The 27,363-nt window shown below is 45.3% G+C and overlaps 1 protein-coding gene across 2 annotated transcripts in view; it reads left to right on the top strand.

The window, feature by feature from the left end:
- CBS (cystathionine beta-synthase) overlaps nt 1-27,107 on the top strand; it is a 94,554-nt gene extending 67,447 nt beyond the window's left edge. For both annotated transcript variants that reach the window (XM_032790164.2, XM_032790165.2), the window contains exons 3-15: nt 3,560-3,694; nt 6,014-6,093; nt 7,335-7,466; nt 9,314-9,383; nt 10,707-10,798; nt 11,348-11,473; nt 13,016-13,100; nt 16,747-16,852; nt 17,585-17,656; nt 19,605-19,739; nt 20,889-20,997; nt 21,953-22,037; nt 26,049-27,107. In XM_032790164.2, the coding sequence (XP_032646055.1) occupies nt 3,560-3,694; nt 6,014-6,093; nt 7,335-7,466; nt 9,314-9,383; nt 10,707-10,798; nt 11,348-11,473; nt 13,016-13,100; nt 16,747-16,852; nt 17,585-17,656; nt 19,605-19,739; nt 20,889-20,997; nt 21,953-22,037; nt 26,049-26,209 (1,388 nt within the window). In that variant the 3' untranslated portion in view covers nt 26,210-27,107. The remainder of the gene's footprint in view (nt 1-3,559; nt 3,695-6,013; nt 6,094-7,334; nt 7,467-9,313; nt 9,384-10,706; nt 10,799-11,347; nt 11,474-13,015; nt 13,101-16,746; nt 16,853-17,584; nt 17,657-19,604; nt 19,740-20,888; nt 20,998-21,952; nt 22,038-26,048) is intronic.
- The last annotated feature ends 256 nt before the right edge of the window (nt 27,108-27,363 follow it).

Here is a 27,363-nt window from a genome sequence, read left to right as displayed (position 1 = left end):
CCATTCTGGGAGACCCAGCTTTCCCTTCTGCCTCCCTGGCTTATGAAGCCTTTTACTGGACACTTTGGGAAGAAAAAAGTTGTCTTGTAACTATATCGTGTGTGATTGCTGAATGAGAGCAGAGTGTGCATTTGAAAAGACTGAAGGGAAGGTGGAGGTGTCTCGTGGCAAGGCCGGATAACATGCCTCCTGTCATAGCTGCTTGCTGCATTTTGCACATCTGTGAGAGCAAGGGAGGGAGCCTCACTGAGGGAAGGGAGGAGGAGGTGGAGAGACTTTCTGAATGTTATGGACAGCTGGAGAGAGGGAGCACCTCTGCAAAATGCCCCAACTGGTTAGGGAAATAGAGTCAAGGATGTGTGTTGCTCCTACTTTGAGGCCAGGGGTATTTGTGGATAATGAATGTTTTGTACCCAAGGAAATGACTGAAAAGTGTGTGTATTGATTTCAGGAGGAACTAGCTGAAAGCCATGCTGTTGCATGGGTGTAATTCATAGTCATGTGTAAAAATGCTGAAAATCAGCTGACAACTTAACAATTGGATAGTAGCAGACTGCAAATCCCAGTGATGATTGAACCTGGTGAAATTCTGCACAAAAAGAGCTCTCAACTATGCTTGCAGCTGCTTCTATTGCTTCACACTGACTCAGACGTTCTAGGCTTCAGAATGACACACACACAGAATGATAACCCTGGAATCTTATTATATAGATTAATGCTATGGAATGGATATTCTAATGCTGCAAGAGAGTTGTTCCTCAATGAAATTTTTTAGTGTTGGTAGTATTTGTTTCTCATCCCAAATATTCTTATCAAGTGCATTTCCCTAGCTGACACAAACTTTCATCATGTCCTTCTTCAATGTCTCAAACCACCTTTTTCTAGGTCTTCCTCATCTTTGTCCTGGGATTACTAGCTCTTGTACCCTCTGGCCAAGATATCCTATGTCTCATTGTCTTAGATGATCCAGCAAATGACATAGTTAATAAATAACACACCTTGAATAAAAAAAGAACATAGTGCATGCATCATGTGCATCAGGTCCCTCTCCAGAACCATGCATTCCATTCTGATTCTTTATGAATACTTCAGGAACCCATCCCTTCGCTCCTCTGCCTTCATAACCCTTTATTGGGATACAGTGACTACAGTCCATCGGCAGCATCTTTTGCTTCATTTGGAGGATTGCTAGTCTTTCAGCAGGTGATAAAGCCCCTGTATGTGCAGGCTGTAGCATTGCAGGTGCTAAGGGAAATCAGAAAAAGAACAGATAGTTATTGTCCTGTGGCTTGTCTCCATGCTAACAATGATTAAAAGTTTGTTTTCTCCCAGTTTGGGGGTCCCATTCCCATCTGCTCTTCTCACTCTGAAGTTAATTTCAAGATAAAACATTTTCCAGTGTACCTTTCCCCTGGTATAGGGCCCTTGTATCAAAAGCCGGGTGAGTTGGTGTAGCGGGGACAGAGGAAGGGTAAGCAAGGGGAAGATTATTAATTGCTTGTGCACCTCCGCAGGCTGGCCATACATTGGAGGTTGTTACTAGAAGGCAAGTTCCCAGGAGACACAGAAGGGGCTTGTTCAAAGAGTCAGTGGGCAAACCAGGAAGATATGCAGTGCTGCTATTTACCAGGAAGTTGTCTCCCCATCTGGTGCATGACTGGAAGGGAAACATAAGTTATATGAGTGGCCTTACGTTCTCTTTTATTACACCTATCACAAAGTGCACTGCAAAGTAAACTTTTGCGGTAACTGATGCAAACAAGGGGTTAACAATGCTGTGGGAATGACTAAAAATAGTCATGTTTGCCTTTTGGAATGTCCCTGTAGCCTGATTTTGGCAATTTACCTCATAAAATTTAAACCCTGAAAGTACATTGTCTACTGATTTGTTCTCATAAGGGTGTTCCTTGCAGAGTATGGGCCTAACAACTCAGCGTGGGTTAGGGTGACACAAACTGCCTCTTAGATTGTAAATTCCTCCCTGTCTCCTCCCTGTTCTGTTCAGCATGAGTTCAGCTGTTGGCCTTCAACAAACAGGGCCAGGTTCTCTTACCCCTCCTCTCCCTGAGTAGTAATTTACTCCAAAAGTTGTCCTGGCCCCATGAACTTCTTGTGGAGTAAGGTCCCAATCCTGCTCTGATTGAAACCAGTATCAAAACTCCCTTGGCTTCAAAGGGAGCATGAACCGGCTCTGAGGTACAACTCAAGAGGAGTAAGAGTATGAGAATCTGGCCCAGTGATAATTATTTATTTCATTAGGTAGTGTGGAAAAACAGGACAAAAAGTTACTTTCAAAGCTCTACGTCTTTATAAATCTACAACAACACAGGAACTGCTGCACCAGAAAAGGCCAATGATTAAGGCTGTGAGTTTGCAACGGAAGTCGCAGAAGCCATGGATTCTGTGACGTTCTGTAACCTCCATGAAATTCTGTAGCTGCAGTGGACAGTGTGGCTGACCCCAGGGCCACCAGAGCAACTGGCCCTGGAGCCAGCTGCTTAGGCAGCCCCAGGGTCAGCCAGTGCCAGTGTCAGCTGCTCAGGTGGCCCCACAGCCAGTCAGACTGGCTACTGTTTGAGCAGCCCCGGGGATAGTTGCACCAGCTGCTGCTTGGCGGCCCTGGGCAGCTGGCCCCAAAGACCACCCTAGCAGCAGTTGGTGTGGCTGGCCCTGGGGACTGCCTGAGCAGCTGTCCTGGGGCAGCGGAGCAGCGGCTATCTGGGTGTTAAAATGATCACGCAGTGACCACTGCTACAGCAGAGTAAATCTGTGAGAAAGCACAGGGGTGGCCAGAGCTGCCAGTGCTCAGCGGCCTCAGGCATCTGGCCCTGGGGACCCCTAGAGCAGTGGTCAGTGGGGCTGGACCCAGGCTCCTCCAGAGCATCAGTGGCTGCGGGGCCAGGGCAGCTAAGATTTAATCAGGGGTGTTTATAGTAAAAGTCATAGGCCATGAGTTTTTGTTTATTGCCCATGACCTGTCCATGACTTTTACTAAAAATACCCATGACTAAATCGTAGCCTTAACCATGAGCCATGCACTCACTTCTTCCATCTCTGACACTGGCTGCTGTTGGATGCCTCAGAAGAAAGAGAAACACCCACTTTATGACTGTGTGACCCAAGCTGGCAATCCTCTTGTGTCCAAAAATGGGAGGACTGGTAGCCCATGACACAGACTTAGAAATCTGGCACTTGGGAGTAGAACTTGTTGTTATTTATTGACTTGAATTTTACTGAATAACAAATGCTCTTAAAATATAAAACAAACAATATCTCTTCATTCCATCTCTTATGTACCCGGCCCTTATGCTATAGATTAATGCTGCAAATAATGCTGTGTTTGGGGGGTTGCTAGTGGTTAATTACCATGACATACTGTACTTTTTGTGTTCTTAAAGGGGGGTAAATGGTGAGAATCGGAGAAGAACAGATGTGTGTCTCTGTGTAGAAGCCCATTCTGTAGTGATGGTTTTAGCGTATTTGATAGCAGGGATTAAATGATATGCAGGCAAGCTGGATTTGGGCTCATTTGTGATTTGGGCTCTCCTTCAAATTCTAGTGGCAAAGTGCGAGTACTTCAATGCTGGGGGGAGCGTGAAGGATCGAATCGCCCTGAGGATGGTGGAGGATGCAGAAAAAGCTGGGCTCATAAAACCTGGAGACACACTCATTGAGCCAACATCAGGAAACACAGGTAGGAACTGGTCTTGTGGCCCTGCATTTGGACAGCATGATAATGGAACAGAATGATGGCCTGATATTATGAAGGGGATGGGAGGGGATGGAATGGAAGTTTTTGGAATCTTTCAGCTCCTACTATAATGAAGAGGGGAAATGAGGCTTATTAAACCTTTTCTGTTAAATGTAGTTTTCCCTTTTCTAGTGCCCATTGACCCCATCTGTTGCTGATGTATTCATGTTTGCAGGGAAAGTTTGATTAAGAAAATTTGCCCCCTTGCCTGAGGTGCAGTTGCAGATATGTGTGTTACATTGTTTTACGTGCTTCAGTCTGGAAATTAGCCTCTGTCCTTATAACTCTGTCTCTGTCCTCAACTCACCCACCCCATCCCAAACTGTGCCTACGTGTTGCAACACACCAGAGGAAGTGAGATCTCAGGGGTGATTTAGTGCTGAAATTCCTAGATGGGTTAAAACTGCACCAAGGTGTCAAAACTGCAGAGCCAGTGTGTGGTAATACTGGCAGTTCGCTAACAACAATGCATCTAACAAAAAGCTCTAGAGGAGCTGAAGCACGTAAAGCACGTTTCCTGGCTGCAAGGTTATTGAATAGTTAGAGCTAGTTTTCACAGGGGAATTTCCGTGAATTCCCCCAGCAAATAAATAAGTTTGGAAGAATTAGAAATGTCAGTAAATATTGATTTCACTGTACACACACACAAACCAATGGAAAAATATTTCCATCACTAACAATCCAGATTTACAGATAGGCAAAGTAGGAAAAATGCTGCTTGAGACCTTATTATAGGCAAAATCCAGTGATCTGTTACAAATGGACAAGTGACTGAGAAGTAAAAGCAGATGGGATTTGATGGTAGAAAGCTCTTTACATTGTATATTTTGACAGGTGATGTGGACAGTTTGTGTTTTAGCAGCTGTAAAGCTTTAACTTTTTGAACCTTGGTCTCTACTGTCATTAAGTCATTCTCTTACCCTGCCCCCAAAACATTCCACAACTTTGGTCATTTAAATGGCTACAAATCTATTAAAATGCTTAAAAATAAACATCAGTATGATCCATCACAATGATAGCACAAATAAAAATTGAATTTTGCCAAGCTTACAAATATATCATTGCTTCTTCCATATCTGCCTTATTTAGCCTCAGCTGGCCAGGAACAAGCTAGGGCCAGTTCATGGTTGGGAGAGAAGGTGCAGGAGCTTTTCCCCATTCTTTGGCTTGCACAAGAAGATGACACAACTGGCCAGGGCTGCACTCTTCCTATTTTCCTGGTGGAGTGCAGCACCCCCAAGCAGCTAGGGCTATGGGTCTGTGTCCCCCTAACCCTTCCCGCTAGCAGGCCAAACAAGACCAGCATAGTTGAGGGGGATTAAACTGCACCCTATAGAAGGATGTAGATGCTACAGAGCTCAGGAAGGAATTCTGCACCCCTGAGGCAGCGTTCCTCCTTGTATTTGCCTAGGGGTCGTGTGACTCCATACCGCCTCCGACATTGGGCTGTGCCTGAATGGTGTGATTGAGCTCAGAGTCAGGGCCTTACAGTGGAATTTCTTTGTTTTTCTCTTATCTGACCATTTGATCTAGCTCTAATACTAAAGCTATTTCTACCAATCCTCTGACAGGCTGCAGCCTGGATTTAACCTCCTGTGTGTATCGCAGACTTCTTGGACAGTGTGTCCTAGTACAGAAGCAATGTTTCACGCCTGCCCTGTGCATCCTCTTGTATCATTTCAGAATCTAAAGCCTCATTTCCTTCCCCAGCCACCATGGGAACAGCTGGCTCAGTCAGTCATTCAGAGTGAAATTAGAGCACAGATACGCTTTGCCAACTAGCCATGGATTGAGATCAGTGCATGTGCAGCATTATCCCACAAGTTAGACTGCTGGGGGCGGGGGGCATTAAGCAGACTGGAGGAGAACAGAGAGCTGTCTAACCGTAATTATATCTTTTCTGTGTGAAACGACACATGTGGGAAAACAAGAGACTGGCGCTTTGCTACGTGTAGAAAAATGCTTCTGAGCCTTTCCAGTCCCTTCACTTTGTATGCTGTTAAAATACATTGCTCTTCCCCGGTTCTCAGGGACACAGAGACTTAATTACAAGTAAGCTCTCTAGTTAGAACATCCTCCTACACTACGACTGTCAGAGAGCATGCAAAAAGTCTAAGCTGGTACATTGCTGTTTAGCTTTTAAATGCAAATCTATGAGCTACATTTACCAGATTAGCACAGGATGTGCAGGAGACTGTGACTGTCAGTTGACCTTGCCAAATGCTGTCATTGAATAATTCCCTTTCCTCCCCTGCTGCCTAGGAATCGGGCTGGCTCTGGTTGCTGCAGTGAAAGGCTATCGCTGCATCATTGTGTTGCCAGAGAAAATGAGCGTGGAGAAGGTCAGAGTCCTTTATGGTATTACACTGAAATCCTGGGAATGGGGAAAGTTCTCTTTCTTGAGAACTAGTGAACTCTTTCTGATATAGGATAACAATCCTAGTTACAAGTAATGGCATATTTCTGTAGTTATTCAAAAGAGTTTGTTGGACAATGAAGCAGGCAATGATAATCTGACTGATTATCTGGTGTCAGCTATGCAGCTGGTGCAATATATTAGCCAAATATGGTACATTTTTGCACAGAGATGATGCAATTGTATGTCTCTGGGTGTGCGTGATGGTTAGAGCAAAGGAAAGGTATGCAGGGCTCCTTGGTTCTGTTTTCAGTTCTGCTGCCAAGTTCTTGTGTGGCTTTTGGCAAGTCACTTGACCTCTCTGTCCTTTTCCCTCTGTGTAAACTGAAGATATTTATACTAACTTCATAGGAGTATTAACTAGATTTCTCAACCCCATCAAGATGGCAGAAATTTCACATGATCTTGTAAGATTTCCTCCATTTGGGGCAAAAATCTCACAATAACAGTTTGCAAGACTTTGGTGCCTTTGAATTCAGACCTGAATCCTAACCTCAAACTTCAACCCTAACCTCAACCTCATCTGGATCAAACATCACCTCCTCAGCCCAACTGTCATAACCCACCCAACAAATGATCAGAAACCGAAGAGCTCTAATAACTAGCTCTCCTGTTCTCACCACTAGACAACAGTATCTCTCTGTTGATAAACACTCATTCTCAGGTACTCCATTTGTGTGCTTATGGCCAGTTTGCTCTACCTGTATTCTGGGACTTTGCTGGGGCTGCCCAGTCCATGGTGTACATTAGAGCAGCCTTGGGAGTGCTCTAACATGTGCTTTGCTTCATATGTCCCTTGGAAACTAGTAACTTGTAGTAGTGCAGTGGATTCTGGTCATGCCCTCCAGCTACCCCTTCATTGTAGAAGCTAGAAGCATGGCCAGGCTAGAATCCTTATGCCAGGCTGGGAAGGCCATCTGTATTTAGGAGTATTTTCAGGTGGCATTTCTAACCAATTTAAAGGTCCATTATGCTGCCAGAATGATGTAAAAGAGCATTAGTGAGAGTGATTGAGAATCAGACATTGTATCTCTAAGCCACTCTAAATGTTAAATGTCTTAAGAATGCAAAGCCCAGTCTGGCTTTTGACACTAACATGAATATATAGGTTCAGATTACTGGCAGTATAGGAGATCAGCTTTATTGTGTCTGCTTTATGATTTACAGGTTGATATACTAAGGGCTCTTGGTTGTGAGATTGTTAGGACTCCAGCCACCCCGTTTGATTCCCCTGAGTCTAATGTTTCTGTTGCTCGGAGGCTGAGATATGAAATCCCGAACTCCCACATTCTGGACCAGGTAAATTCAATTACTTTTTGAGTTCTTTCTGTACATCTGGATTTGTCTGCTCATCTCTCTCATTCTGCTACACATCTGTAAGATGCTCAGTACCATTGTGGCACTTCTTGCCACTGCATTTCTTCTCCTAGACACCGATGCTCATTTTTATGGCGCATGTGACTTGACTTTTCTTCCTTGAAGCATTGGGCTGCAAAAACAAAATAAGAGGCATATTCAGAGACTGTGGAACCTGTGACAAAGTTTTGGGGGTTTAAGCACTTTTTGATCCTGTTCTATTTGGAGAATGTTTTACTACCAGTTTATGCTTGAGAAAGGTTCCTGACTGGCAGCACTGGAAAAAAATAAGTTGTGTATATAAATAGGCTCATAGTGAAGGTCAGACGAACCGCTTGTAGTAACCCATGCTACAGAATGGATAGTGGTAATCTGAGCCCCACACACTGACACATGTATACAAAGATCACCTTCTCAGGGATGGTATGTTCTGCCACAGGGCTCACTGCAGGGAGGGAGAGGTTAGTTTAGTCTTCTTGCCTAGATAATCATTGACCTCTCTACAGAGTCTGTGAATAAGCTTCCTAGAGGCAGCAGCATGGGCTTGTTGAGGACTTGCTTGGGGCTGGAAGTCAGGCACTTCTGAGTTCTGCTCCTGGGTTCCTGATGACTCACTGTGCTGAAAAATCAGAAGATTTTTTTATCAGAGGGGTAGCCGTGTTAGTCTGGATCTGTAAAAGCAGCAAAGAATCCTGTGGCACCTTATAGACTAACAGACATTTTGAAGCATGAGCTTTCGTGGGTGAATACCCACTTCGTCGGATGCAAGATTTTTTTAAACAACAACAACAAATACATGGGGGTGGTGGTTATGTGCTTTTTGGGTACATTCTGGTCACATTTGCAGTTTTTTCTCTGAAACCACATGGATTCAAAACTCACTTTTTTTAAAAAAATGAAAGCTGAGTTTCTCAGGAAATTGCTGGCCTCCAGGAGCTGGAGCTTTAAGAAAAGCACCAAATAGCATAAGAATTGGCACCACTGAGCTAGAAACACCCATGCCAGCAGCCCTGCACCAACTGCAGGGCTCAGAGTTCTGGGAGCTCCTTCAATCTCCTCACCGCCTAGCCCTGCAGGCCAGGAGGAAGCTAGGAGTGCTTGTCATCTGGAAGCACAAGACAGCGTGGCCAGCAGCATACTCTGTCCCAGAAGGAATATCTCTAAGCAGGGCACAATGGTCATGCCCCTTCACCTCCATGAACACCCGACAGTGGCAAGGGATCAGCAGTGAGGGGAGGCACAAACAACATCTGTTCGATAGTGTCACAGCACTTCTATGAGCATAATTTCCTTTTCATGTCCACTTCTGGTCTCCAGCAGCGTGTTGCCTCCAGAATTCCCTTGCTCAGACCTTACACCCCTTCCATACCCTCAGGCAGCTTCCCCCTCTTGCCAGTCTTCATCAGGCTCTGTCTGTTTTGTTTTCAGTCATGAAGGAATGTGCCATCCAACAGCATTGCCAACACCTGGTTTTCTACAGCTTGTGTCTTCCATGGGGGCATTGGGTTGGGTTTAGGGGCTTAGCTGGGGATAACATTCCTGTCCTTCTATTTAGCTCCTCACTGGAAAACATACCACACGCTGCAGTACCTCCCTAAAGCCCAAGACACCGAGTTACTAGACTACTAGGACTCCCTCCCTGGGCCTGCTTGGATTGTGGTGCTGTGTTGCACAGGACAAGGAGGGGGCTTTTTATGCCTTGAGTAAAACATCTCTGTAGCTGTTCTTAGTTCAGTGTCTGACCCACCCTGTTAACCGTAACATACACTGTTCTCTGTTGTAATAAACAGTACAGAAATCCCGGCAACCCAATGGCTCATTATGACACCACCGCTGAGGAGATCCTGGAGCAGTGTGAAGGTACTGTTTGTTCTATCTCTGCCGTGGATTGCACATGCCATATCCTTCTGAGGGAGAGTTCTGTTACTTTATGGACTTATTTATTTAAATGTATAGAAAAGCAAAAAAGGGTCCTGGCACCCATGACATAACTTTAAATAAACCCTAGTGCAGCAATTTGAGATGACCCACCTCCCCCTTGAACAATTCTCCACCCTTGTAATTACAATTCCCCTCCATTTTCAAAAGCCTGGGGAAATAATTGAGACTTGCAGCACAGTTGGGCTCATTTGGACCTTGGGAGGAAGCGAATTGCAAAATAGTGGGTCCCTCATAGAGAACGGCTAACCAGCAGTCTCCCCTCTCTTGTACCCAATGGGGCTTCGGCTCAGCTGCCTCTGCTGCTCTCAACTGTGACAGTATGGCCTGGGGAACGCATGGACATGACAAAGCACTGGATGACACAGTGGAGGTGGCCATCTATCTGCAGTTGTGACATCAATTTAATGGGTTAGTTAAGAGGACTAAATGGCTCAAGAGGCCTCCCTGGGAATATCTATATGAGTAATCGCAACACTGTAGCTGATCCAGCAAAGTCATTAGTAAATTAAAATGGATCAAAACTTTGTGAGCACTGCAGAGACTAATCCAGCTTCATTTGGTGGCTGGAATAGGCAATAAAAGAATTTCAGTCCTTGTCTAGATGGGCAAAAATGGAACCCATCTCCAGTGGTAGAAAGAGTGAAAGGTGTGGTGAAAACAGAGTTGAGGTGCTTTAACAAGGTCAATTGACAAAGGTGGCAAGAAAGCCTGATCCCTACCTATATTATAACATGCACCATCGCTAGCCCTGGCAGCAGCCAGTAACGAATTATGTCTCATTTTGCCAGTGTAGTTACAGCCTAAAACTCTCAGGGCCTGAATCTACTCTCACTTCCACCACTTTTACATCAGTGTAAATACAATGACTTCAGTTGAGCTGTTCCTGGTTTATACTGATGTCAGAACCGACTTAGGCTCTCTCTTAGCTGGATGCTGAGGCCAGCCAAACCAATGCGTGCTATCACTAATGTAACTGCAGCATTTCAACACAATGTAGTCCAAAAGAATGGAGTTACCAAGCTAGCAATCTATCAAAGTACAATGGGGTGAAGCTTATTGGCGCATCACAGCACTACAATGCTTCTGCTCACTGGCATGAATTCTGTCCAGTTTTCGACATGCACAGGTTTTCTGTGCACCAGAACACGTGTAAAATACCTACTGATGTGACATGCCAGAATAAACCAATTGTGGAGAACATTTCCATCCTCTCTAAATGCTTCTCACCTCCTTTAACTACAGGCAAGGTCCACATGGTCGTGGGTGGAGCTGGGACGGGAGGTACCATCACTGGCATTGGCAGAAAGCTGAAGGAGAAGTGCCCGGAATGCAAAGTAGGTAGAAAGACTGACCTGCGCATTGAGCATTAGTGGCTACGTGGTGTTTTCCTGCCCTTTTCTTTGACTAGAGAAATGCCCTTGATGTCACCTCTGGGACAATGCCATTGTCTGACTGCTCGATCACTTGCAGCTGGGTTGGGCCTTATTATTAAAGCGTCTGTTTTCCACTTTTTCTGAACCAGGAAATGTACAGATGCAGCTCACTTTTGATAGTAACAATTTTCAGTTACTCTCAACATGAGCTGGATTCAGACTAGTGACTTACAGGTAAAAGGATCCACAGCCCCATCACTAATCCTTGAGACTTTCAGTTCCCCATGCTTCTAAGATTAAATTGTAAAGCTGATGAGAAGGAAAACTTCTGAGCAAAAAGGTCCTGTCGGTACATCCAATGGACAGGAATGTTCATGCATACCTTGGGAAGGAAAACGTGTTGCAGCCAAATATGGTTATATGAACACCGGTAATTTTTTCAGTGGAGATGTTTCTGCTTCATTTTCCCTAGGTTCTTAGTGTGGCTAACAAGTGATTCTTCCCTTTCAGATTGTTGGTGTAGATCCCGAAGGCTCCATTGTCGCTCTGCCCAGTGAGCTGAACACGGCAGAGGACGCAACCATGGAAGTAGAAGGGATTGGACATGACTTTATCCCAACTGTCCTTGACAGATCAGTATGTAGCATTGTGACAAGCAATGAGGAAGCAGGGGGATGGGTGGTTAGGGCCCAGCCATGAAGTTTGGCTCTTGGACCAAACTGTCCCCACGTTCAGAAGTGTTCAGATCCAGAGTCCAGTTCTGGTCCATCACTAATTGTTGAAAGTTAGCTGAATTAGTTACCAACACAAAAGAAGCTATCGCTGGTGGCTTAGATCCTGCCAAACCCCTGGCACATTTCTCCATGTGTCTGACCTACATGAGCTGCAGGGATAGGCCATATTTAAGAGACAACCAGAAATATGCTGCAACACTGCACTCCATCATTCTGTCTTTCTTTACAAACTTTCAGGCAGTTCTTATAGCCTTGTTAATAATGGGTCCCAGTGCTTTTCATTATTATTGTTATTTACTATATGAATTCTAGTAGAGCCTGAAGGCCCTGACCAGGGACAGGACCCGATAGTGCTAGATGCTATGTACACAAAGGTTAGTTCTAGACATATCACGCCCTAGCTGTAGTGTAGCTAGCTCAGATGCAGGTAGAAGTAAAGCTGCAGCAGCGTGGGCTGTGGTACTGGCTGTCTGCTGGAGTAATTACGAAGGGTTCTGGGTGGGCTTGGAGAGCCAGTGCTGAAGCTCATGCTGCTGCAGCTTCCCTGCTACTAGTGCCTGAGTTAGTTAGATTAAAGTTATTGTGGATATGCCTTCACGAGCTGCACTCACACCTGTGATTGCAGTGTAGACACACCTATGGAAGAGTCAGAGACCTTGCTCTGAAGAGCTTACAATCTAAAAGGCACAGCAGGCAAGCAGAGAGACAGTTATAAACAAACAAAAATTGCCAGAAATGCACCACAACATCATCTCACTTTCTCCTTCACACAGCAACTCCCTTGCTCACCAGTCTGATCCATACCCCATTGCCAGTCAGAGTTCTTCACAGCCCTAGCTTAGCCTCCTTCCCCACTCCCCACCTCCACAGGAAAACACTGAGCCTGGTTCTCGGAGTCACACACAAAACCAGAACCTCGAGTGTGAGCCCCTTCACATTTTAGATCTGGTTGAATAACAGCGCTTGAATTTGAGCCCATTCCTAGGGTTTTGGCCTGAAGTCTCCGCCAGAGCACTTTGCAAGCCATCAGCACCACTGAATCTCTCCCTTAATCTTAACCCTGGTTCAGCAAAACCCTGAACCCTAGCTTGACCCCGTCTGGGATCTGAACACCACTTCCTCAGTCCACCACTACTCAAAACGTATTAGACACTAACATTTTTACTTCTGCAGTGTTGGCAGGAGCATATGAGGAATGAATGAATGAATTAATTAATTAATTTATTAAAATTCACTCCAGTGGAAGCTGAGGATGAAGCCTACACGTGCTTTGCCATGTGTGTTCATTTTCAAGTGCAGCGAAAAGTGATTTGACGCCGATGGAAGCTGCAGGTGCTCAGCACCTCTGAAAACCCGGCCTCCTGTACAGAGCAGAATGCACCAGAGGCAAGGAGCCCAAAATAACATGTCTAGGACCCTAAAATCTTTCTCTTCTTCCTTTCAGGTGGTGGATCTGTGGTGCAAGTCCAATGACACGGACTCCTTTCTCATGGCTCGCAGGCTGATTAGAGAGGAAGGATTATTGTGTGGTAAGTTACTGAAGAATGTTATATCTGTTCATAAACATTTTCCATTTTAATTCCATCTTTTAATCATTTTAGACTAGAAAGCTCTTCAGGGCAGGCAGTGTCTGTGTTTTTGCGTCTTATACAGTTCTGAGCACATTCTCTGTGCTATACTGATGGGACCAGATCCTGAGTTGGTGTGAATTGATTTTATGGAGCTACAATGATTTATAGCAGCCCTGGATCTGACTCAATCTAAATAATTGTAATCTCATCTCATGTTCACACTTCTGCATAAGAAGAACTTCTGGGGCTACCTTTTTTTGGGTGCAGTGTCACATGAGATAAGTGGAAAGATTAGTGATATTCAGAACAGGGCAAATGGACAAAAACTGCAGCTCCACTACGTCAGCCATAGGAGGTTATATTTGCTGTCTTTGAGCTGTTGCCATATGATACTGGAAGGTGCAAGGATTGAAGCAGAAAGTTTTGAGATGTCCTGTTAAAGTAAGGCATTCTTATAGCTCCCAGTACCTGGTGCAAGGAGAAATACTTTGTAAGAGAAACCGAACAGCTTTTCAGAATGAACAGTTGTCCTTCTTGTAACAATGCTGGTTCTGGTGAAACCCAACTGACAGTACCATTTCAGGACAAATTGCTTAAAGCAGGGCAGTAACAGCCCCAGGCTGGGGTTCCTTTGCACACCAAGGCAAACCAAACCAGTCAAGCAGAGAAGACTTTAGTTTTGCCCCACTGGCTAACCACAAGTCACACAAGCAATTCCCTAGACACTCCAGTTTCCCCGTATCACCAGCAGTGCCACTCATTATGAGGACAAATGGTTATGAAAACCAATACCCCAGTAAAAGAAAAAAGGTTCTCTCGATCCCAAAGGACCAAGCCCCAGACCCAGGTCAATATGCAAATCAGATCTTACCCACAAATCACACTATTACCAATCCTTTAGAATCTAAAATCTAAAGGTTTATTCATAAAAGGAAAAAGATATAGATGAGAGCTAGAATTGGTTAAATAGAATCAATTACATACAGTAATGGCAAAGGTCTTGGTTCAGGCTTGTAGTAGTGATGGAATAAACTGCAAATTCAAATCAAGTCCCTGGAGTACATCCACAGCTGGGATGGGTCTTTCAGTCCTTGGTTCAAAGCTTCTGTGTAGTAAAGTTCCTCCAGACGTATGAAGCAGGATTGAAGACAAGATGGAGGAGCTGCAGCAGCTTTTTATAGTCTCTTATCATGTGGCTTCTCTTTCTTTGTTTCAAAGACAAGCATTTGGGCACATGGCAAGAACAAATCTCAGAGTTCTGTCCATAGGCATGTCCCATGCATACTTTGCTGAGTTACAAAGGTGTATCTGCCTTCTCTCAATGGGTCAACTGTATAGCTAATGGTCCTTAATGGGCCATCAAGCGGGCTAGGCAGAGCTGACACCAACTTGTCTGGGGTGTCACCTCGTAGCACAGCATAAGTTTGAAATACAGATAGTATAAAGCTAATACTTATAACTTTAAATACAAAAATGGTACATGCATACAGATATCATAATCATAACCAGCCAACCATAATCTTGTCTTATTTCAGAGTAGCAGTCGTGTTAGTCTGTATCTGCAAAAAGAACAAAAGTACTTGTGGCACCTTAGAGACTAACAAATTTATCTGAGCACAAGCTTTCGTGGGCTACGGCCCACTTCATCAAATGCATAGAATGGAACATATAGTAAGAAATATATATACATACATAGAACATGAAAAGGTGGAAGTAGCCTTACCAACTGTAAGAGGCTAATTAATTAAGATGAGGTATTATCAGCAGGAGAAAAAAACTTTTGTAGTGATAATCAAGATGGCTCATTTTAGACAGTTGACAAGAAGGTGTGAGGATACTTAACACAGGGAAATAGATTCAATATGTGTAACACTTTATTTGATCCCCTTTATACAAGATTTGGTGCCACTATAGGACTTTGGTTGCAACCATGATCTATATGGTCAATAACGTCACACTTGTGCAAATGCTGTTTACAGATGGACATCAGTGCCACTCCACAAAGCATTGGTGCAACTCAGCTGGCTGCACTCTCAGCCCTGGGCCAGATGCTCACGGGTTCAAATCCAATACCGGCCAGTACATGGGCTCATGCTGATAGCTAAAGAAGTAGTGAGAAACCACAACTTCCATTGAAGTCAAGGGAGCTCTAGGTGCTCAGCACCATTGAAAAATCAGTCCTCTTTTATTTAGATGCCTATGTTTGGATTTAGGTGCCTAATTTTAGGCAACTAAGTCTGAAAATGTTACCTTGGTATATATGTAACACGAATATATAAGAAGCACATTTTTAAAGGTATTTTGGCTCCTGACTCCCATTGATACCAGTGGGTGTTAGGCACATAAGTACCTTTAAAAATTGGCCTTTAGTGTCTTCTGACACTCAAGGTTATCTCAAGAGATATGTTTCCACATTTCAAAGGACAGCATCTGCAAGTCTAAAGAAAATTGCCATATAAATTGTAAAATAACAACCTATGACTAAACTTAACTCCTAGTGTCTGAGTTTTCAGGTGATAGACAATGAAATAAGCATTTTTTCTACATTTGCTAGAGTACCGCTAGTTTACAAAACTAAATTACTGCAACTTACACTTACAAAATATCGCTTGCACTCAGAAGCATTACATTCATACTGTAATTCCTTTTGTGGTCAATGGTGTCACACCAAGACCAAATTTGGTTCAGAAATACAAAGTGCACATGGACTGAGGACTATGATGACCCTTAGTCTTTTCTATGCTGAAATATTGGCAGGTGAGAAACCAATATTACCTGTGAGAAGCCAAGGACCTTTTTTTCAGTTACACGTAGGAAAACAATAACACACAGATGCACATGCACGTGCACACACATTCACAGCCCCAAACGCCATCACTGGCTGGTATCCCAAGTGTAAATGCAGTTTTAATTTTCCTTTCTTTCAACCATTTATTTAAAGTGCACTAAGCACTTGTAAAATGTGTTAGCTCAACAGCTCTGGCAAGTGAAATGTTCTCTGTGCCAACAAAACAGGGACAGCACGGGCAAGTTGCTCCCAGCCACTTGCCCCTCACCTGAAAGGGCCATCTCAAAGACTGATAGGGAATTTGGTCTCTCTGGCTAGACCCTCAAAGATATGAAATCAATGGAAGTTAGATGCCTACACACCTTTGAGGAACTGGGGCCACGTCCTTTCAATCCTTGTCCTCCCTGCAGACACTGCTCACAGGAGCGATGATGGTGCCATTTGCGATGAGACCACAAATGGGACTAGAATCACCACTCCCATAATCCTTCAACAGCCCTCGCCTGTACATTCTCTCCTTTGGTCACTACCTGGTCTCTGTTGAGGTTAGGGACTTAACAAGATTATAGGCCCGATTCTCCTGTCCCGAACACCAATGTCACTGCACTGGCTTTATTGGAGTTATGCCTGATACACACTGGTGCTGGTGAGAGGAGGATCATGCCCTAAGGGTTCAGTGTCCCATTACCGAACCCTGACCCAACTGTCCCCTGCCTGTCGCTGCAGGGCATCACCCTAGACCACTCTGTGATGATATGTTATTGGCTCATGTACTGTTAGCTCTTGTGTGTGTATATTTTCTTGTTCATTCATCAGGTGGCAGCTCTGGCAGTGCAATGTCCGTTGCTGTGAAGGCTGCCAGGACTCTGACGGAGGGTCAGCGCTGTGTTGTCATCTTGCCTGACTCTGTCAGGAACTACATGTAAGACTCCTCTTCTGTCGTGCTTCCGACCTGTTTCTTTCACCGAGGTGACAGCATTGCAGAGTTCAGCCGTATCAATGGAAATGACATTCATGGACCAAATGAGCAACGTGGCCATACAAAAGCTTTGCTGTCACGTGGACAGTTATTGTCTGTGGCAGAGGGGAAATTACATCAGTCAGTCAGAGGAGGAAACACTATGGACCCACTTCACTACTCTGTTTTGCCAGTGTAACACCACTGAAAGTGGGCACATGTAAATCAACAGAGTTACACCAGCATAAAACTGGAGTGCTGAATGAGACCATAAATAAGGAGTTAATTTACCTTTCTCACCGGGGGGCCTTTGCAGTCCTCATATGGACATTAACATAAGAGTGCAAGACATTATGATGTAATGGTAAGAGCAAAGGGCTGGGCATCAGAACGTTTGGATTTTATTTCACTTGTCACTGACGTACTCTATTATGCTCCAGGAAAAATCACTTAGGCTGAAATTTTCAAACTTGGGTGCTTAGACTAAACTTAGGCACCTAAATAACTGGTGTAATTTCACCTGCTCCTCCCATTCACCTCAAAAGGGGCCAACATCAGCTGATTGATCAAACTCTGGGAGCCACGGTGAAACACTAAAGCCTAATGCATTTAAATTCCTCCCTCCCTTCCTCCCCCCCCAATTTCTTGCTGGGTGCATTACAAACTTCTTCCTTGTTCTTTGCTGATGATTTCTAGGTCCAAGTTCTTGAATGATAGGTGGATGAGCAAGAATGGATTTCTAAAAAATGTCCAGGAACACAAGCCTTGGTAAGGTTCTACTCCCTTCTACATTAACTGCCCTCATTGATAGGGAAATAATCACTCTGTATTTGGATACGATCATCTATTTTTAATTTTCTTTGAATAATTCAGTCCCTCTGAAAAGTTAATCTAGTCCAGAGGGTCTCAAACTTCATTGCACCACATCCCCCTTCTGGCAACAAAAATTGCTACATGACCCCAGGACGGGGGACTGAAGCCTAAGCCTGTCCTGCCACCCTGGACAGGGGGAGATGGAGGCAAAGCCAAAGCCCCACTGCCCCAAGAATGGGGGGAAGCCCAAGACCAGCCTGTAATCTGAGCCCCACTGCCCAAGGCTGAAGAACTCAGGCTTTGGCCCCAGAGAGTGCGGCTTGGGCTTGGGCTTTGGCCTCTGGCCCCAGCAAGTCTAAGCCAGCCATAGTGACCCCATTAAAATTGGATCGTGATCCCCCCTTGGAGTCCTGACCCACAGTTTGAGAACTGCAGATTAGTCCAATCCATTCCAACAAGATTAAAGTGTGACTCTCTTTCAAATGTTGGTTTCTCTTTCAAATGTTGGTCTAGTCCATAAAGGAGGAGGAGATTTTCTGCAAAAATTAATTCTTTCATACAGACCAAGCGCTTGTGTCTGTCTACAGTGAAGAACAATTTGGAATGAATTTGTAGGTCAATGTCAAATGTCCTCCCCAACAAGGCTGCTCTCAGCAGATCTGTGGTGACAATTGTCATAGATGATAGAGATGAAGGGCCCTTTTAAATATCTCCATTTTCTATTCAGGCAGGAAACATGAAGTTTCCATTTTAGATTAATGGATTCTAAGGCCACAAGGCATCATTATGCTAATATAGTCTGACCTCCTGCAAACCCAGGCCATAGAATTTCGCCAAGTGATTCTTGCAGTGGAGGGAATTTAGTCTTCTCTACTACATAAGTGAACACTTTTGAGCCCAATGACTCATGGTGGTACTACAGCATAGTTTTTAGAAAGACAGTTAATCTCAGTTTAAAACATCCTTTGGGATGTTGCTCCAAAGGTTAATTAACCTCTTTGTTGAAAAAGAGTTGTATCTTATTTCCAGTCATGGGTGGTGAGTATCATAGGCTGGGGGAGGCTGAGCCTCCCCAAATAACCAGGCATGGCCCCACCTATGCTCTGCCCCCAGTCCAGTTCCTGCTTCTGGGCTCTGCGGCTCTTCCCCTGTGCCATGGCCCAAGCTTGGGCTGGGGCCGCACTGCCCGCCCTCCTGGGGCTATGGGAACAGCGGGGTGGGCCTCCAGGGCTGAGGGCACTAGCGTGAGGCAGGGGCCGGTGGCTGCAGTGGGGGGGCTCTGGGTTCCAGGGTGGTGTGGAAGGGGTGGGGCCTAGGGTGGAAGGGGCGGGGCTGGGGGCAAGCCTTCCCAAGCCAGCGGTTCATGCGCCACCCATGTTTCCAATTTGAGTTTTTCCAATTTCGGCTGACAGCTATCAGATCTTGCTTTGCCTTTGTCTGCTAGCTTGAAGGGCCCTTTAATGTCAGATGACTTCCGACTTGCAGTTTTCCTTTCATTCAGAGAGAACAGGAATCTTCCAGAAGCCATATCTGCTGCGCTGTAGGACTCTCTTTTTGTGCTGGGGTTACGTGCTCCAGGCCTTAAGAAACAAGGGTAGAAATGAAAGAAGTGAAGTCAAGTGAGAATACGCCCCTTCTTACAGTTAAGCACTTGCTTAAGGCCTTTGGCGAATCAGGGACAGTATGCTCAGCACTGCAGGCTCAAGCCCTGAGTCAGGAGTGACACTTGCCTGAGTACACATCTGAGCTGAAGTGTGGTAACCTCAGTCTAAATCTGCGTATACTGTACTATAGTCTGTATCTGAGAGAGCTCTGTCTAAACAAGACAAGGAGCAGCTCAGACTCAGCCCCCCACATGCCTCATGCTTGTGAATAACCATAAACTGCTGTCATTTTCCCATAGGTGGTGGAACGTCAAGGTGCAAAAGCTGAAACTCTCGGCCCCTCTGCTTCTTGTCCCAGAAGTCAAATGTCAAAAGGCAATCGAAATCCTCAAGGAGAAGGGCTATGCCCAGGCACCAGTGGTTGCTGAATCTGGGTATCTCTTTTACTGGTTGGGTGGATGCTTTTGTGAATGAGTAATAGCAATGAGGAAACCAATGATGAAATACTTTATAGTTGTACAATAAACCTTCATTCAGTCCCTTCAATACACTTTTTAATGTACCATTTAAAAACTTGTGTGGTAAAGGTAGAAAGAATGACACGGGCCTAATCCTGAGAGATGCTGAGCCCCACTGAGTGGCATGGGTATTGCACCTGTTAGGATCAGCTAAACTATATTGTTTCAAATCTTCATTTTTGCTATAGTCTGTAATAATAGATGTGGCCCATCAAGGAAACGTTACATAAATTAGCAAAGAGAAAAACTGGCAAGATCCAACACCCGCTGAAGTCAATGGGTGTTGGACCAGGCTCCTAATCAATGAAGTGTACAGCAAAGGTCAGGCATGGATATGAAACACACTAGCAAATGACAGCAAGTGCCCATTAGCTGACTTTTCTTCAAATGTGAAATCCCGAGCTGCAAATTTCAGACAATAATTGCTGTTAAAAACACTTCATTAGAAAGCGGATCCCCCTCCTGAGGATGCATGTTATAATGAAACAGCTACAACAGCAGCTGGGGGTTTACAATGGAGTCTCTCACTGGCTAAACAAGTTGAGCTTTTCCTGCAGCACAGTGTGTCTCAGCTAATAATGATCTGGCCCCAGGCTCTGGTTTGGAGATGGAACGTTCCCAGTCTGAAATTGTATCCCCATCTCTCTGTATTAGCATCTAAATGTTGTGCCGTTGTTATTTCCTTGCTACGCACTTTGCTTGGCAGCTTCCTCCCCTACCAGATGGTACACAAGTCAGAACTATGTTCTCCTGTGGTGGAAACTGATTCTAGTACAGGAGGATAGGCTCACCCCATAGCCCAGGAAGGAAGAAAGAAAGAGATGACCCAACAGTGCGCTGGTTTTCTCAGCCTTGTTTTTACTGTGACACTCCAAGAAATGACAGTCCGGAAGACATGCACCCACTAAAAAATGCTCAGATGAACTAAGGGCCACCTCCTTCTCCCACTGAAGGCAGGAAATTTTGTTATTAATTTCAAAGGGAGCAGGATTGGTCCCTAAACGCTGTTTAGCCATTTGACCACCTCAAACCTGACCCTTTGCAAATCTCGCTGTTCTCTTACAGTCACATTTTGGGACTGGTGACTCCCAGTAACATCCTCTCCTCCGTGTTGGCTGGAAATGCTCAGTTCTCAGACCCAGTCATCAAGGTCATCGATGACCAGTTTTCAAAGGTATTACAGTTACTATTGATTTGTTTCAAATAGAGCCCAGAGGTGAGCTAGGCAACCCTCAACACAGAAAGAAGGCATGATCCCACTCCAAGGAGTGGGAGGGGAGAGAGTGGATGAGATAAGCAAGAGGGAGAGACAGAAGATGAGAGGTGATGGGAAGGGAGTGTGGAGAAGAAGAAGGGACAGTAGAAATGAGAGGGGAAGGAGGAGTGGGGACAGGGAATCGAAGTGGGATAGAGAGATAATGAGAAAAGAATCTTACCGAAATGACACAAAGCCTGCTAGGATCTGTCATCTGAGGTTTTTAGGCAAGGAAAAATGCAAGGATAGTGTCTAGCTGGAGAAACTTGAATACTCCATGAGTAATCCTCATATCACCGATTTATGATCAGTGCATTTGTGCCAATTCGGTGACCTGCTCCTGCTCCCACTCATACCGTGGCAAACAGCTGCTGCTGAAATGGTAGAATTCTGCACTTGGCAGAGCTGATCCTATATATAGTCTGTGTTTCTGAAGCATTCCACTGTATGACTTGTCTAATTACAAGTTAGATTATGCCGGGCTTTCTGCAGATGTGCAAAGGAAGGAGAGCAAAAGGGGTATTCCCCAATTTCTCTGCTCCCATGCAAGGTCTGGGGATGACAACTGTCACTGGGCCAGATCCTCAGATGGTATAGACTGACGTAGCTCCACTGGGGTTAATGGAGCTACTCCAAACTATACCTGATGAGGACGTGGTCCTTTGTGTTTGTTTTTGTGTTTCTCCCGCTCTCCCCAAAGCTCCAGGAAGTGCTCCATCTGCATCAGCACCCCTGTGCCTTCTGATACTCCCTTCCTACACCTCTATACTGCCCCCCACATAGGCTTGTGCTTTAAAAGTAAGAATTGAGTCTCTAATGCTGTCACAAAGTGAAGCATTTAAATGACCTTTTTCTTTTTTTGGTCTCTCTTTAGATTAGCCTGGATGACAACCTTGGAAACCTCTCTAATATCCTGGAGAATGATCATTTTGCTATAGTTGTACATGATCAGATGCAATGTAAGTCTCTTTTAATGAGGAAAAGGAAAGAACCTCTTTAAAAGCCAGACTCTGACTTCTGCACCAACCAGATTATATGGGCTTTGCACAGGCATTCTCTTGGGGAAGGACTGGGAAATGGAATCCTCCCAATAGGGCCATGAAGGTACCAACGGAGCAGCTGGGCAGTAGCACCTGCAACTCTATGTTCCTCCTGCATGAGGGATTTTCCCCCATCACTCAGAAGAGTCATGGATCCACCAGACATTCACCCCTCTCCAAAGTCCCATGTGTGGTAGCCTGAAGAGAGGCAGGGGGAGTCTGAAACACTAAGGTTCTTACTCTGATTATTTAACTAGCTCTACAGCTGGACACAGATTTATTTTAGTGGTGCCCTTATGGCTATTATAAAGTGTGTCATTTCTTGGCCAGATGATCAAAAGAGGAAGCCTGGCCTACAGTAAAAAGGAACCAGACTGAGACTCAGGAAGTCAGAGTTCAAGTCCCAGCTCTGCTGTGGACTGTGTGCATGATTGTGGGCAAGTCATGCAGTCTCTATGCCTCAGTTTCCTATCTCTCAACCAGGGATAACAGTACTGCCTTTTTCTCGTCTGTTGGCATCGTAGGCTGTTCAGGGAAGTGTCTGTTCTTTACTATGTTCATGTACAGCACCCAACATAACAGTGTCCTGACCTCAGCTGGAACCTTTGGCCGGGATTGTAGTAACACAGCCGCCATGGCTGAGTCCCCCATCTCTGTGCAGCATCAGCTGGAGAAAGGAGTTTGTGCGGTAATGCTGCTGAGAGCAGTGTTAATACCCCAGTGGATTCCTAATAGGAGACCTGAGGAGAAGCGTACCACTGAGAACAGAGGAGCTGCCAGAGTGCCAGAGAAGAGGCAGTTGCTAAGGGGACCACGCTCCCCACTTCCCTGCCCCTAGGCTTGGACCCAAGAGCTCCTGTATGTTTGTGCAGATGGAAGGGAGAGTGCTCTCTCTTGTCTCTTCCTCTTTAAGATAGCAGGGGTTGGGTGAGGCAGCTTGCTTAGCTGTGAGAAGGAGGGAATCCTGTGTGGGACTTGAGAGTGAGCCATTAGGCCAATGAAAGAATGACACTGATGGGTATGTCTACACAGCAAAGAAAACCCTATGGCTGGCCCATGCTGCTCAACTCAGGCTCACGGGGCTAGGGCTGTTTCATTGCTGTGTAGACATCTGGACTCGGGCTGTGCCCTGAGCTCTGGGAGCACCCAGCTCACAGGCTTCTAGAGCCCAGGCTCCAGTGTGAGCCCAGACGTCTACACAGCAGTGAAACAGCCCCGCAGCCTGAGCCCTCTGAGTCTGAGTCAGCCAGCACAGGCCAGCTGGGGGGTGCCTAGTTGTTGTGTAGACATGCTCAGAGAGCCCATTCACTTCTCCTCAGCTGAGACCTGGACTCAGAAGGGTGGGGTGAAGTTAGGTGATTAAGGTGGGGAAAAGTTAGTTTTGTTATTCTTTAGGAGTATTGCAATTTCTTGCCAGAGCAGGGCCAGCTCCAGAGTTTTGGCCGCCCCAAGCAGCAAAAAAGAAAAAAAAAAATAGCCACTATCAGCTCTACTGCTGCCGCTTCAGTCTTCAGCGGCAATTCGGCAGCTGGTCTTTTGCTCCAAGAGGGACCGAGGGACCTGTTGTCGAATTGCCACCGAAGAGCTGGATGTGCTGCCCCTCTCCAATGGCCGCCCCAAGCACCTGCTTGCTGGGTTGGTGTCTGGAGCCAGCCCTGTGCCAGAGGCTCCAGTCAGACTTGCCAGCCTCTCTAAGCCTTCTTAGCCATATTGGCCACTAGGGGGCTCATTGCTCTTCTGCCCTCCGTCATGCCCCCCAAGCACATGGCGCGCTTTGCCTGGCTCTGCTCTATGTTCACACTCAGGCAGCACTTTAGTTTTCTGTGCCCCGTTTGCTCACTACCATCTCAATATCCCCTCTGCTTACCAGGAACTGAGCCAGCCCATGCGGGCCAGGCAGCACTCCATGGCTATGCCCAGAATCATGGCAGCAAGCGTGCTCAGGGCTGGGCTGGATTTTCCCATTTGGAGATGAGACCCGATGGGCAGTTCCTCCTGGCAGAGTTGCAGCAGAATCTGGCCCTCTCCTCTACCCCGATTAGCATTCTCCAGGGCAGTCTGGCTCCAATCAGTCTAGATCCCCGTTGGGCTAGGTGCTGTACAGATATAAAGTAAATGACAACACCTGTGCTGGAGAGCCTCTGTAAATGAAAGAGTCGGGTTCTCAGGCTATGTACACACTACAGCTTAGGTCAGTATATGTTATGTCACTCAGAGGTGTGAATAAGCCACCCTCCTGAGCGAGGTAAGTTACACCAACTTAAGTGTCAGTGTAGACAGCACTATGCAGGTGGGAGAGCATCTCTTGCCAACATAGCTGCCACCACTCAGGGGAGCTGGAGTAATTAAGCCGACAGGCACGCTCTCTCTCGTCCGCTTAGAGCAGCTACATTAGAGAGCTTACGGCAGCACAGCTGTACCATCTGTATTGTAGCCAGAGCCTCAGCAAACTGTTTTCAGAAAGGGGATATTTTCTTAGGCTTTGCTCACACTTCACAAGTTTTGCCACTTTACATATGCTGCCATAGAGCAGCGAAACCTTCCTAGTGTGGACGCAGTTATACTGAGCTAAAAGTGCCGATACTGGAGTAACTTCTTCTGGCTCAGGGAAATAACATAACTTAAACCAGTATATAGTCCCTTATGCTAGTATAACTGCATCCACACAAGGGTTTTTAGAGATATACCTATGTTGGCAAAAATAACATCCTTTACCACATAGTTATGTGGTAAAAAATTGTAAGCGTAGATGATGCCTTCCCTTATGGGAGGTGCTTTGTTTAAGATTTCACTGCCACAACAAAGCAGTCAAGATAACTGCACTCTGGATAACATTAGAACTTCAAGGTGTAATTAGGCTGATTTTATGGGAGAACAATGTTAAATGTACAGTCCGCTCATGCACATGAACTAGTGAAATAGCACACCATGTTGGTTTGTTCGCCTGCAAGGGGCTGCAGTTTGAGGGTCAGGCTGGCATGCTGAACTCAGACCCTGCAAATCCATATGCATCTCCCAACAGAAGAAAATCAAGCAATGGCTCTGTGAATCCCTTTGTGATTATACCTCTTCAGTGGGAAGGGGAGGCTGGCCATCAATCTCAGCTGTGGAGGGTTGGAAAGAACAGGTATATTTCTGCGAAATATTAAGACCAAAAAAATTTGATTTTTAAATGTTTATGGAAGATTGGGGGGGGGGGGTTCCCACCAAAAAAAAAAACCCTTAAAATTTTTGTTTAAATTTTTTTTGTCAAAAAATCAAAAATGTCTTCTAAACCAAATTTGTTATTAAACATTTTAATTTTGACAAAAAAATTTCACTGAAAAAAATGGTGGTGGTAGAAAAACTCAGCCAGCTAGACTCACCTCACTTCTTGAACACTTTTCTTAGTCAACAGGTGCTATTTCAGTCTGACCACAGTTCATCCCATTTTTATTACTTTCCTCCCATCCCTCCCAACACGTATTTCATTCTTTGATTTAGACACCCTCACCTGATTTTTATTTGTTTGCTTTTAAGAGGATATGTGTTTTAAAAAGTTATACTTTATTGCACTTTATATTGTTTGGTAGTGGTGTGGTACAGCACTATGTCAGCTGCAGTGGGGGCCAAGAGTTGTTTATAAATACAGTCATTGCTGCTACTGTTAAAGATTTGCAGGGATGGGGAGGGCAGGAGTCATTGGAACAAAAGTCTCATAAGGTCAAGTGACAAATTAGACTCCTTGTAGTGGTAAAGAATGCACTGTTGCCCAATACATCCCTGATGTAACCTGATTGACTGCTGTGGGGTTGCGCCTGGAATCCTTTTCAGTAGAATCATAGTATGGATGACGCTGGCTGGTTTGAGGTCTTATCTTTATAAAATCACAGCCATTTCTGGACTGCTTTGTCAGATAACTCAGTAATGTACTTTGCTGTGTGCTTACAGACATTGGAGATGGCAGTTACGCCAAGAAACAGATGGTGTTTGGAGTGGTGACGGCCCTGGATCTCCTGAACTTCATTACCCGAAAGGACAAGAGTCAGCTACAAAAAGTTGCTTCACCAAGAGTCTCTATTGCCTCAGATGAATCTGAAATAAGCCACTGAAGATTTTTCAAAATGACGGGGCTAAGATTTTAACTGACTAATCCTTGGTCCCATACATTTGACCTCATCTGAAATGACATCAAAGGAATCTGTGGATCAGGATGATCTGACTAAAGAACAAAAGTTTAATTAAAATAAGCAGTTATACTGAGATAACATTACAACACAACATTGGGGGGATGATATATGGGTCTTATTGCACAGATTTTGTAAGACTTGTCTTTTGCTGCTTTCATGGTTAATTAACACCTTCTCCCACTTCAAGTGATACATGATTATGGCTGGGGTTGGAGCCATGATGGGAGAAGCTCCCGTCCTCTCCCAAATTTCATCCCTGACTGGAGGAAACCCCTGCTGATTGGCTGCCTTCCCCACTCACCCCCCTTCTGGGGAAGGGTAGCCAATCAGAACTACTGCAGGCAGAGTTTCTCTCTCGTCCCCTCAGCGGCTGACCCTTTCTTACAGGAAGGGAGAAGGGAGCATGTAGGACCCAGCAAGTTAGGGCAGCTTTGCTTCCTTTCACTTCAGAGAACAATGGGATGGCTCCTCTGCTCCTCCCCCCTCTGCCCTCCATCCCTGCCACACCGGCTTCACACCAGGGTCTAGGAGAAAGGGGTGAAGACTCTCAGAAGCTGTAGGAGGAGCAGAGGTGAGGCTGGTGGGGCTGAATTGATGTGGGGGTTGAGGGAATGGGCAGAACCGATGCAGGAGCTACCAAGGGGACAGGATTGATATGGAAGTTGAAGGGCAGGATTATTTCCTGGACAGGGGTTGTGAGATGGGGAGGGGAGAGCTCCTCCAGCAAAGGCCAAAATCCCCTTACCCAGGATCTCTGGGAGAGTGGCCAGCTCTAACTGTCACCTAGACACAATGGGGATGGACAGGGGGAGCCCCAAACTCAAAAGACAGCCCCAAAACACAATGTAATCTTTTCTTTAAAAAATAATCATGATTTTGGGGCCAATTAATTATTTTTGGGGGCTGATGTGATTTTTGAAGCTTTGGAGTCCGTTCCAGGAGCTGTTAGCAGAGCTCAGAAGAGCCACGTGTTAGAGCTGCAAAAACCCAGAAGGAATTAAGTGCACAGCAAGAGAAAAGTAAACAAACGAAATCACTTTTGCAGCCCAGTTTAGGGGAATAGGCACAATTGCTTC

Source organism: Chelonoidis abingdonii, chromosome 1, assembly GCF_003597395.2.
Source record: "Chelonoidis abingdonii isolate Lonesome George chromosome 1, CheloAbing_2.0, whole genome shotgun sequence".
Classification (NCBI taxonomy): Eukaryota; Metazoa; Chordata; order Testudines; family Testudinidae; genus Chelonoidis; species Chelonoidis abingdonii.
The sequence above is the reverse complement of the archived record's forward strand: the minus strand, read 5'-3'. Positions and strand labels throughout refer to the sequence as shown.